The following is an 11,941-nucleotide window of genomic DNA, read 5'->3' as shown; positions in this document are numbered from 1 at the left end:
AATCTGTAACAAAATCTTTGGGACTGTTTTAACTGTTGCAACTTGTATACAAATGTGTATTCTTTGTGTGGTTCAGGGAGACAGGTTAGTTTGACTCTTTGATGTCATCTAACCCCACCCCCCCCAGCTATTTGTATAATACATTTGCTTTATGGACAAAGCGTGTACATACTCTTTAAGGGTGGGCCTGTTTTGGTTATAGTGTTCAAAAGGCCCACTCCTAGATTGGTGTGAGAAAAGTGGCGGTAATGGAATTACCTCCACTTTTTCCCCACACAGCCAAACTTGTAATGATGCCCTATGTATAGAATATGAAATAAACATAATTTACTTTGTATTGAACAAGTGTTATTAGGAGAACATATCCCCAAAGGTTTTTTCATTAATTGTTACTTTCAATTTGGAGATGACTTATTTAAAGGATATCTCATTATTTAATTATTTAAATAATTACATAATTATTGTAATGAGACCCACGGGTGAGTGGCGCATTACAAAAGTTAAAATAAATAAATAGAATAAATTAAATATACAACTGTGTTGATGAATGTAAGTGATAAGAATGGTGTTCTATGGGCATAATTGTTGTTTGTTTAAATGGCCGTTGTTTTTTCTGTGTTACATGGAACAAATGTTGATTTTTATACAAATATCATACATAATCATCTTGTTGCAACACTGTATATTTTGAATTATAGTATGCTGTTTTTTTTATTTATGTATGCTGAATGATAAGACAAATATTCCATCGAATCCCTGCAAGTTCGGAAAAGATTTATGGCCCAAATGCTCCTAGCAGTAGGACACCCCTTTGACATTTAAGGGTCAAGGGGAACACCATTTCCTTCCACTCATTTCTTCTTTTCAGTCATCTGTAGAGTTTCTGCAATGAAAGGTGACACAGTCACTAGAGATACAGGATCCAGCTCCGAAGAGGAAAACAACCATATCTCAGAGCGCCCCAAACCTTCATAGTACGGGAAGGCTTGCATCTGTCAAATTATCACATTTCTCTGTCCTGTGTCTTCTTGAGATGAGAGGTTACTGGGAGTGACCATGATCATAGGTCCAAGAAAGGGGGCTCTTTCATCTAATATCTCTACCAATTGGCAGGGATTAGCCAATGGAACCCCTAATCTGCACGAGCAGCGTTTTCACTTCCATCTCAGAGCTTCAAAAGGCTTGTGTCTCCTTTGACATGCAAGGCGTGAGGCCGTCACAGCCTCCTGTCGTGTTCCAGAATGGGGAGACAATATAACACGCATTACATACACATGGGGCCTCATTACACAGTAGGCGGTGGATCAAGGTGCTATTAGCACGTTGGTCCATGCCGGTAAAATACCGGCACCACCTTGGTGGAAAGGGGAATTACCGCCCTATTCCAAGGTTGGCGGGGCGGTAATTCCCCCTTCCACCATTGCCCTTCCCCATTCCCATTTTTGCCCCATAGGGCATAATGGGAATGGGGAAGGTGCTAATTACGGTACCGCAAATTTGCGGTGCCGTAATTAGCACCAAGGTCCCTTAGCGTGTTGGTTTTTAACGCCTGCAAAAAGCAGGCGTTAAATTCCCCAACCCGCAAAGGGACCTCGTAGTAAGGCGGTAAGGGTTAACGGTCACCGGTACCATTACCAGTGACCGTTAACCCTTACAGCCTTCCATGTAATGAGGCCCCAATGCTTAAATTATCCCAGTTACACAGATACATTAGAGCTCAATGATATGAAAAAGAAGCACTCTTAATATTGTTTATTCACCTTGACACATGGTAATTCTAAAGGTAATTTTGCAACCATGCCTTTGTGTTCCAACTGTACATTTTACACATATACAGTACTTTAATACGAGGATATTTTAAATACAGGCTGCATGATACTTCACAAAGCTTGGCAGCCTGAGTTACACAACATGGAAGCAAGCTTGACAATGTGTACATTCAGAACATATACATTTAAAGATGACAGAGCTAACTAAATTAGCCGTTCACAGACAAGTGGGCATCCGGATATAATCAATCAATTAATCAAAATATACTAAGTATCCTAAACTCAGTATAGTTGCCACAAAAACATAAAACAGACAGAGTTAATAATCTCCAAAACTTCTCTTCATGCATTAATTTCAGTCCTTCATTGTTTAACTAACAAGCTCAATTATGAAATAAATCATGTGAAGCAAAAATCAAATTCATAACTATCAAATATTCATAATTGAAGATCGTTTGTAAAAATGACATTTCATGGTCTCAGCCTAACACAATATATACAGACTAACACACCCAAATAGAAAAAAAAATAATAATAAATAAATCAGAAATAAACAGTAAGCATGGTAAAAAAACGAAACAAAAAAAAATACTATGTGGACACATTTGATTGTGTAAATGGCCTTTCCAAAGTCTGGATCTTATATTGCAAGCTGCTCTCAGAAATGTCATTGTACGGATATTCATGTACGGGCTAACGGGTGATTGTTTCTTAACCATCCGAATACCCAAGTAACTTTGCCAACCATGGTTTCCTTAGCTTTCTATAACGGAGACGAAACAATTGAAAATGTTTAGGATTTTCAATAATCACAACACATGCAGGACAAGTACCTGTTTGCATTGTACTTATGGACCACCTAACAGTGCAAGAGGCTATTGGGCGTATTCCAAAGTGGTATTTTATGTACAATACTATACTGACGAATGGAACCCGTGCCACCAAATAACTACATAGCTTGCAAATGGACTAAATCTCCAGATAAATCTACAATGATCCTGCTAGGCATCGCTAACTGGATTCACCCATAGGTCTGAGAGTTCGAATGCGTATAACATACACTTCAGTCATTGGACAAGGGAAGTGACATAATGCCTGTGGATTTTAATAAATCATAAGTAGAAGCTTAAAAATGCCACCAAATATGAAAGGGACACCTTTGAGCCAATATACCCACCACTTGGCAGGGATTAGCCAAGGGAACTCTTTATTGGCATCAGCAATCCTTTCGCTTCATCTCAGAGATTAAAATAGCTATTGTCTCCTTTGGCAATTGAGAGTGCGTACATTCATAGAGGGAGGAACTCTGTTAAACTAGCGAGTCATTCTCAGGTTTAGTGTCTGGATAGATTAAGCAGATCCTTTCACGGAGATTCACTCACCTGTCTGTACGGACCTTGATACGGACCTGCTTCGCGAACAGACATTTAATTCACTTTGCACAATCCCACAACACTAGTACAGCCTACAGGACATCTAATGCAGGGATTGCTAAATGTAACATACAAGCACAACTCTTTCCATGATGTCAGGTCCTCCGACTGGGGACATAAAGTTACATGGTGATAGTCTGTGGGTCTAACACGGGTTTTCTACATTAGGCCAATAACCACAGTATATCGATAGGAATGGTTTGCCAGGAGTCTCACTGGGTCCACCTCCTTTTCCCCTAAAGCCTTAAAGTAGAACCTGCCACTAAAATATTGGTGGTAAGTGGCCAAGAAATCCTTGCAAGCATTTTGTGACAAAACCAACCTAATGTGCATGTCAACCACATGTTCACCTCCTCTACAGTACTTAAATCCTTGAGTCGATTAAATGTCTCTTTAATACATCACTTTCCCGCATTATATTGTTGTAAACCCTCAATGTGTTTCAATGCATCTGTCCTATCTTCTGACAGCATTCTAAGTCTCTTTGTAAGAATCTAGCGGCAGACTTTAAACATTTGTCGCAGAACTAGCAGAGCTCTTACACTGGGATGAATGGGCCAACCACCGTAGGCATTTTTCCCCATACAGATCATGTTCACTTCTACTCTCTGTTGAAAAGCCCGTGAGTGCAGGGTCTTCAATGGAGAGGAGACAAGTTCACAATGCCTTTCTTGGACTCGGAGTGTCGTACGTTTGAAGCAACTCAACTTTGTTGAGGTTCTCAGGGGGTAAGAATGTTGATTACGATGCAGTTAACAATCCTCTTTATCATAGGTACGCTTAGGCCAATCAGAGACCTGGCCTAAGTAAATCATTGATTATCTCAACAACAAATATGCATGAAATACATGTATATGCAATTAATCTGAATGGGATTGGTCAACACATGTATTTTCATTGTCTCACTGTCACTGGAAACCAGCCACGTGACATTTGGGGATCATCAGAGAATACATGTAATCTTTGCAATGTAGGCCAGCATAATGCCAGCCCGACCTTAGGAGTCTGAGGGCTGGTGTCCGTTTGCTATTTTCTGTACCTAAAAATAAACGGAGGAGAGGGGATGTGGTTATGCCCAATGGCTGCCCATCATGAAAAGAACAACATCCCTGCCAGTGCTTCATCTGGAAGATATAAGTTAGCCTGAGAAATAAATGCTGCATGTATGCTGCATATGGTGACCTTATGATAAAATAGCAACAAAGAATGACATCTTCAGGGGAGGTCTGGGGATCTCAAAAACTCACGTGCTCTACCAATGGTCCAATGAAAAGCATCATAAGGTGTTACTTGTAGACAGATCCCATCCAGTTGGGCATTTAAGAGATGGTGCATTGTTCAAAAGCCTCCCATGACAAGGTTGTTCCCAACTAGTTAACATCTCTGTTTGCAATGCCCATTGTGCTGCTGAGGGGGTAGTTGGAATTGCATGCCATGAAAGCTGTAAGTGATACGCCTATTAGAAAGAAGCAAGTCTCTTCCTGTGAGGAAGGTGTCATGGAGGAGATCTCTTAGCTGTCTGTTTCTGAGGCAGACCAACACTCCTTGGAGAAAGATGAAAATATGATATCTGGAAGAAAACCACTAAAAATAGCCATTCTTTGTGTAGCCAATAAATATGCTTCTCAGGCAAACACCCATGTTCTTCCTCTGTTCATTGGCCGCATGCAAACATTTGTATAGTCTTTTACAAGTTGTGTCTTGTTTGAGGATCATTTTGTATTCCTTTTTTATTCACCCAAGTTAACCTTCAGTCACTTCTCCTCTATCCGGAAGATTATAGGTCTTAAGCTGTTGGATAAAGCAGCTTGTTTTCTTGCACATAAGGTTGGGCTGACAGCTCCTCTTCAAGAGCGATTTTGCAGTGCTCTAGTCTTCTCTTCAGATTTTAAATATTCCACCCTGGTCGCCTCTTCTTTCCTTTGTCCACTTCTCCTCCTGGCTCTTGGCCTCTGAAGGGATAGCTAGAATTCGGGGAATGTGTCCACTGCATTTGGAGAGTGCCAATGCATAGCCTGTTTCTTTGTATTGGGGAGGCTTAAAAGTTTAGCATTTTTATCAGCTATCATCTCTACTGTTATCCTCACTCTCCCACCTCTGCCATAGACTCAGAAGAGATAGGGCCTCATTACACGGAAGGCGGTAATGGTTAACGGCCACCGTTAATGGTAACGGGGACCGTTAACCATTACCGCCTTACTACGAGGTCCCTTAGCGGGTTGGTGCTTTAACGCCTGCTTTTTGCAGGCGTTAAAAACCAACCCGCTAAGGGACCTCGGAGCTAATTACGGCACTGCAAAATTGCGGTGCCGTAATTAGCGCCTTCCCCATTCCCATAGAGCCCTATGGGGCAGAAATGGGAATGGGGAAGGGCAATGGCGGAAGGGGGATTTACCTTCCGTGTAATGAGGCCCATAGTATTAGAGGAACCTATACATGTGGTTTAAGGTTAATGCAGGAACTGGGGTCTTCTCTTGTATAGGGATGAAATATATTTGTCCTCATACCTCTGTCTCCTTCTCAGCCTTTTGCTACTCTCGGGGTCAGCTGGGGCAAATGAAGGACAGGAACATGTCCACCTCGTTTTGTACAATTACCTTCTCTGGATGAATTTGATAATCTAGATAGTGGCAGGACGTCATTTCCCAAGTGTCCACAATGGCCACCGGGAGGTCAGAAAACATCTTCTTCATTACTAGGTCCAGCTGGAGAGACAGCCAGTCACTTCCGTACACAGATTGAGCTCCCGTGTTGGCAGTTTTGATGATGACAGTGGTTTGGGGGCTCCTCTCCAGGAGCTCCTTTATGGCCCCGCGGATGTTCCTCAGCCGTTGGATGTACACCTCCACCGGGTAACAGGTAAAGTGAGCCCAGGCGGTGAAAGCAATGACCACGTCGGGGCCATCGCCAATTCCAGCAATGTCATTGGCCATGTAGTGAAGGTTAACTCTTCTCATTTTATCTGTCCTCAGCGGGTTGCCATGGCCACGCCACTGCATCATAAAACCATTGTCTGCGTCGACGGCTAGTAAAGGACCTGACTTGTGCACCACGTGCAAATCAATCTGCTTGATAGCTGCAATATATAGAATGAATATCAGTGAAACATGTTATGACACCACAGGATTAGCATGCCTCAAAAACCTCAGGTCCCCCCCTGGGGTTTAATAGCTGATAGGGTGGAACTAATGGCACTGTAGTGGAGGCCCAAACATCAATGCAGTCACATGATCAATTGACAGCCAGATAATCTCTGCATTAAGTGATGTTTGCACCATCCACAGTAATGCTGATAGTGTCATTGCTCAGCACCTGGAGAGGGAACACAAACTGCTATATCACAAAAGTGAGGAACCTCTGCACATTTTGAATCAGTGATTTTCCCTATAAGATAGGTGGCCCATTACTGCGCTCCAGGGCCAGCTCTTCCCACCAATAGGGAACGCTTCTTTCATCCTGAAGGTTATACATAGTGACTTGAGTAACAATGAGATTAAAAGGATCTTCCTAGTCTCTTTTGTGATCTAGTGACTAGGGTGGAATAGGGGAAGAATTGCTTCTCTGCAACATCCCCCCTGTTATATATTGGGGTGGCACCAAAACCATCCTGTATGTACCCCAATCATGGCTCTCCCACTCATGCCGCAAGCAAGACAAGGACATTGCAAAACAGTATTAGTGCTTGGTGGAAAATGTGCGATAACCAATAGGTAGTAATACCTCCCACTCATGCCACAATCAAGACAAGGACATTGCAGAACTGTGCTACTGCTTGGTGGAAAATGTGCGATAACCAATAGGTAGCAATACCTCCCACTCATGCCACAATCAAGACAAGGACATTGCAGAAATGTGCTACTGCTTGGTGGAAAATGTGCGATAACCAATAGGTAGTAATACCTCCCACTCATGCCACAATCAAGACAAGGACATTGCAGAACTGTTTTACTGCTTGGTGGAAAATGTGCGATAACCAATAGGTAGCAATACCTCCCACTCATGCCACAATCAAGACAAGGACGTTGCAGAACTGTGCTACTGCTTGGTGGAAAATGTGCGATAACCAATAGGTAGCAATACCTCCCACTCATGCCACAATCAAGACAAGGACGTTGCAGAACTGTGCTACTGCTTGGTGGAAAATGTGTGATAACCAATAGGTAGTAATACCTCCCACTCATGCCACAATCAAGACAAGGACATTGCAGAACTGTGCTACTGCTTGGTGGAAAATGCGAGATAACCAATAGGTAGCAATACCTCCCACCCATGCCACAATCAAGACAAGGAAGTTGCAGAACTGTTTTACTGCTTGGTGGAAAATGTGTGATAACCAATAGGTAGTAATACCTCCCACTCATGCCACAATCAAGACAAGGACATTGCAGAACAGTTTTACTGCTTGGTGGAAAATGTGCGATAACCAATAGGTAGTAATACCTCCCACTCATGCCACAATCAAGACAAGGACATTGCAGAAATGTGCTACTGCTTGGTGGAAAATGCGCGATAACCAATAGGTAGCAATACCTCCCACCCATGCCACAATCAAGACAAGGAAGTTGCAGAACTGTGTTACTGCTTGGTGGAAAATGTGCGATAACCAATAGGTAGCAATACCTCCCACTCATGCCACAATCAAGACAAGGACATTGCAGAACTGTTTTACTGCTTGGTGGAAAATGTGTGATAACCAATGGATAGTAATACCTAACACTGTTAGTGTCCTGACATGAATAAGCTGCTGAATCCTACCTCTCTGCAGATAGTGCTGCTACACAAGAGCCTGCACTGCTTTCAGCGTTAAGTGTCTCAGGTTTTTGGAGGTTAAGTACGCCACAACTCAATTCTTTGCATAGCGCACACAAGCCCTCTCCAGGCATCCCTTCAACTTGCTACTCCTGAAAAGTGCCAGAGGCTGCTGAGTCTCCTTTGTGATTTAATTTGTTGCATGCATCGGCTGAATGAATACAAGTTATGGAAAAAGATATTGCGACTAATTTTGAAAAACATTCCAGCTCTGGGGGAAGGAAGAGAGAGAGGCATTAATGGGAGGAGGGGGGGAAGTAGGAAGGGGAGCGGGAAGGACACACACGGCTGGCAAAGACCAATGTGATTGGTCAATGGATGCCTAGAAGCACAGATCCCAGCTCTGAATCAGACCACCAAGCAATGCTATCACACATAGTCACCGCACAAGTCTGTGAAAGCAGAAGGCGGCTGTGCTCTTACAGGGAATGAGTTCAAGGAGATACTCCCACCACTGCCTCAGCGTGGAGTCACCGAACATGTAGACGATCTTCCCCTTCAGGCAGGCGCTTGCCGTGGCGGAAGAGGCGAACATCTTGTGCGAGCATGTCAGGGACGTCCAGACGTCATTATAGTAGAACCCTGTTGGCTGTGGGACAGCCAGTCCCAGGGAACAGGATGATGTGCTCCTCTTATCTAGAAGATTTTTAACAAACAAAAAGATGCAAGTGAAAATGGCGGAAACACATATATGCACACATGTTCCACAAACTCTGTGGAACATACCCCTTTTTGACCGTTGTCTACCAGGAAAGGAAGAGGAACCAGTGAGAACATAATTGACTTATTGAAGGAAGGACGGAGTGTATTACTGTGAAGACGCCGGTGGGGGGTGCCTGTACTTCCGCTCTCTGCATGGTAGAGGAGAGGCACAGAGGACCCCAGCCAAGATTCTCTATAATTGGTATCATGGTCGAGCAATCAAGGCCTAGCTTCTCAGAAGGAGATGCGGGCTGGTTCTTAAGTACAGAGTAGTCCCTAAGCACCCACAAAGGAATGTCCACACACTGTATCGGTTAAAACACAGTCTTTATATAATTAATATTGAAAGGTATATACAATATCACGATAACTCACTTCGTACTCTGAAAATCAACAATGGTAAATATATAGAGCTCTAAAGTGGTACCACTAACGTTATCAGATCTCATTAAAGTGCATACGGTGAGAATGACACACAGATCAAAATAAAGAGGAAACCAACAGTAGAGAGAGGAAGGAAAGCAAGATGGTTGAACAATTGGCAGAATGCGGGTCACTACCGTTAGACGCAGTTCTGTGTGGAGATCTCCCCACCTGGGAAATCTGTTAAGCAATAAGCAAAGATATATCACAAGCCCAGTCCATATACTGTTCCCACTAGACTTTCCAATAGTTCTGCAACCCCAAAGTACCTTGGCGTTGTAGCGCTCCTCGTCAGGGAATCGACGGCCCTTCTTGAGTACCCTCCCTTTAAGGCAGGAGTCACGGGTCGTCGAACGTCCGACGGAGAACAGGTCGAGCTAAGAGGTTGAAGTGGCTGCGTTGTTCCTAGCGGGGCTCGTTGACGGGGAAGCATAAACGTCCTGCAAGAAAGAGGCCTACGGGGCACCTCGGTGTCGATAGTTCTGGACCGCAAAGAGTTTGAAGAACTGTGGCCCAGCAAGGGCGTCGAGTCATCGGCGCCTCTGTGGTCTTTGGGTGGCGGGAAACCCACCGGTGGATGCTACTCGGCCCATCGACGGTCAGGATACAGCGGCGACGATGCGGACGAGAGGGTCCTTGGATCATGGAAGTTCTTAGGCAAAACAGGAGCATGGCGGCTCCAGTCGGCGATGGCGGTTGTCGACAGTGGCGGACAACAGTCTGGATGCTTCTCTTTGGAGTTCCGCAGCAGTCCCTGTATTGGGGCGGCAGCCTGTCGAAGGTCTGTCTACCAGGGAGCTTTGGCAAAGATCTGCTGGTGTACGATGGTCCCTCGTAGCTCGGGAAGAGGGCGTCTTACCAGGTCCTCTCTGGGTCAGTCCTTGGAGGCACAGCAGCTTTCAGATTGTGAAGGAGAGCAACAGCAATTCTTCTCGTCCAGCAAGGCTTCAAGGTCAAGCTTCACTCCAGTTACTCATCATAGTGGACTTCAGTTTCTGAACACGATTCCTAGCAGTGAGAGGTCCGCAGATATACTGTTGATCTCTCATTCATTCCGCTGGGTGATACTCAAGCATCCAATCATGACTAAGGGCATTCAGGCAGGCAGGCAGCCAATCAGGCACACGGTGCATTCAGGCCATTCACTTCTCTCCAGACACTCACAACAAGTTATGTGTATTGGGACAAGTACCGAGCCATTCAACACTCCATACTGCATTCATACCGGTTTCGGGCAAGGCTGCCTCAGTCATTGTGTCAACCACCAGATACTAGACACCCACAACATAGAATGCATATTCGTCACACACTCCATTCCCCCAGGTCCCACTGACAGGCGTACCCACAACATACGGTCGTTGGGAAGGCTCCAGCCAGTCTGGTCAGCACTTCCCCACACTACCATCTATGGAACTTCCACCCAACAGCCAGTCAGGGGGAAGGGACAGAGGCAGGGCTTCCCGGGGCTTCTGGAAGATCAAGGTACCAGGCAATGGAAGGCAAGAGGCCATGGGGGCCATTTTGTCTCCATCAGAAATCTGCCGATTCCAGTGACAGGGCCTGGGCATCCCAAAATGGAGGACGCTCATGGCACCAGTCAATTCAGCACGTAGCTGCCACCAGCCCGTACCCTGCTCTGTGGGTCACACACAGGTGCCCAAAAACATACACTAGGGAAACAGGGTTGTACCCCTACCCATGGGTGCCATACGGGTATCCCATGGGTCTGTTCACCAAACCAAAAGAGAGAGCTGCACCGTCAGGAGTCCCACATGAATTCCTGCGTGGAAAACACGACAGAACACACAATAAAACGCAGTAAAGGACAAGGATACAGAGGCCCTGTCCCTCTGATGCATTTCCAGCATCACAATTACAATCGTTGGTCTCTTTGGCACATGTAACAACCCCTCACCCTTTGTCACACTCATTAAAAGTGAATCTTGCTCACTGGGAGGCACCCTCACACACAAACCACCAGTTGTGCCCTTGAGAACGTCAATTAAATTTCACAACCATCTTCTTTAATCTCTTAGACCTCAGCGAGGCTGCACTAACCCCCTCCTCATCAGCCCTCTACACTTCTCTGAGGTCTCCCTCACAACCATCTTCTTTAATCCCTTAGACCTCAGCGAGGCTGCACTAACTCCCTCCTCATCATGCCTCTACACTTCTCTGAGGTCTCCCTCACAACCATCTTCTTTAATCTCTTAGACCTCAGTGAGGCTGCACTAACCCCCTCCTCATCAGCCCTCTACACTTCTCTGAGGTCTCCCTCACAACCATCTTCTTTAATCGCTTAGACTTCAGCGAGGCTGCACTAACCCCCTCCTCATCAGCCCTCTACACTTCTCTGAGGTCGCCCCATCAACATTCCTTTTACACCTTGTAGATTTTACTAACAACTCACTAACATCTCACTTGCAACCATCCTATTAATCTTTGTGGATTCCACTGAGGTCCCACGTGCAAGATTCCTTTGTCGCCGGCACCGTGGTATTTTTGGCTGCATTTATGTTTGGGCCACTTCCAGTCTGGGCCTGCTATCTGAAACAAGTGGGGCCCCCTCACTGTGCATGCTTTGTACAGTATCTATATTAATGGCAGTGGCCAATTCATGGATTACGTGACCTTGTACTGGTAATGGGTGCCCTTCCTATTTGGGACTCGTGTTTGTATTAATCATGGGTATAAAACCTACTCAGGGTGTCCCTTTATTGCCATACACTGGCAGGGATAATTGTATATGAAACCCACACTCATCCAGAAAACCCTAGTGGATAGTCCACTTCTCTAATGTTTCTT

General features: G+C 44.9%; 1 protein-coding gene across 1 annotated transcript in view; it reads right to left on the bottom strand.

The window, feature by feature from the left end:
- Positions 1-5,745: 5,745 nt before the first annotated feature.
- LOC138568218 (NXPE family member 3-like) overlaps positions 5,746-11,941 on the bottom strand; it is a 122,172-nt gene continuing 115,976 nt past the window's right edge. The window contains exons 4-5 of the mRNA XM_069646429.1: positions 8,435-8,637; positions 5,746-6,278 (exon numbers count right to left, since the gene is read on the bottom strand). Of these exons, the coding sequence (XP_069502530.1) occupies positions 5,746-6,278; positions 8,435-8,637 (736 nt within the window). The remainder of the gene's footprint in view (positions 6,279-8,434; positions 8,638-11,941) is intronic.

Source organism: Ambystoma mexicanum, chromosome 1p (genome assembly GCF_040938575.1).
Source record: "Ambystoma mexicanum isolate Mex_15411 chromosome 1p, UKY_AmexF1_1, whole genome shotgun sequence".
In the NCBI taxonomy this organism is placed as follows: Eukaryota; Metazoa; Chordata; class Amphibia; order Caudata; family Ambystomatidae; genus Ambystoma; species Ambystoma mexicanum.
This window is presented reverse-complemented; position numbering and strand designations above follow the sequence as displayed.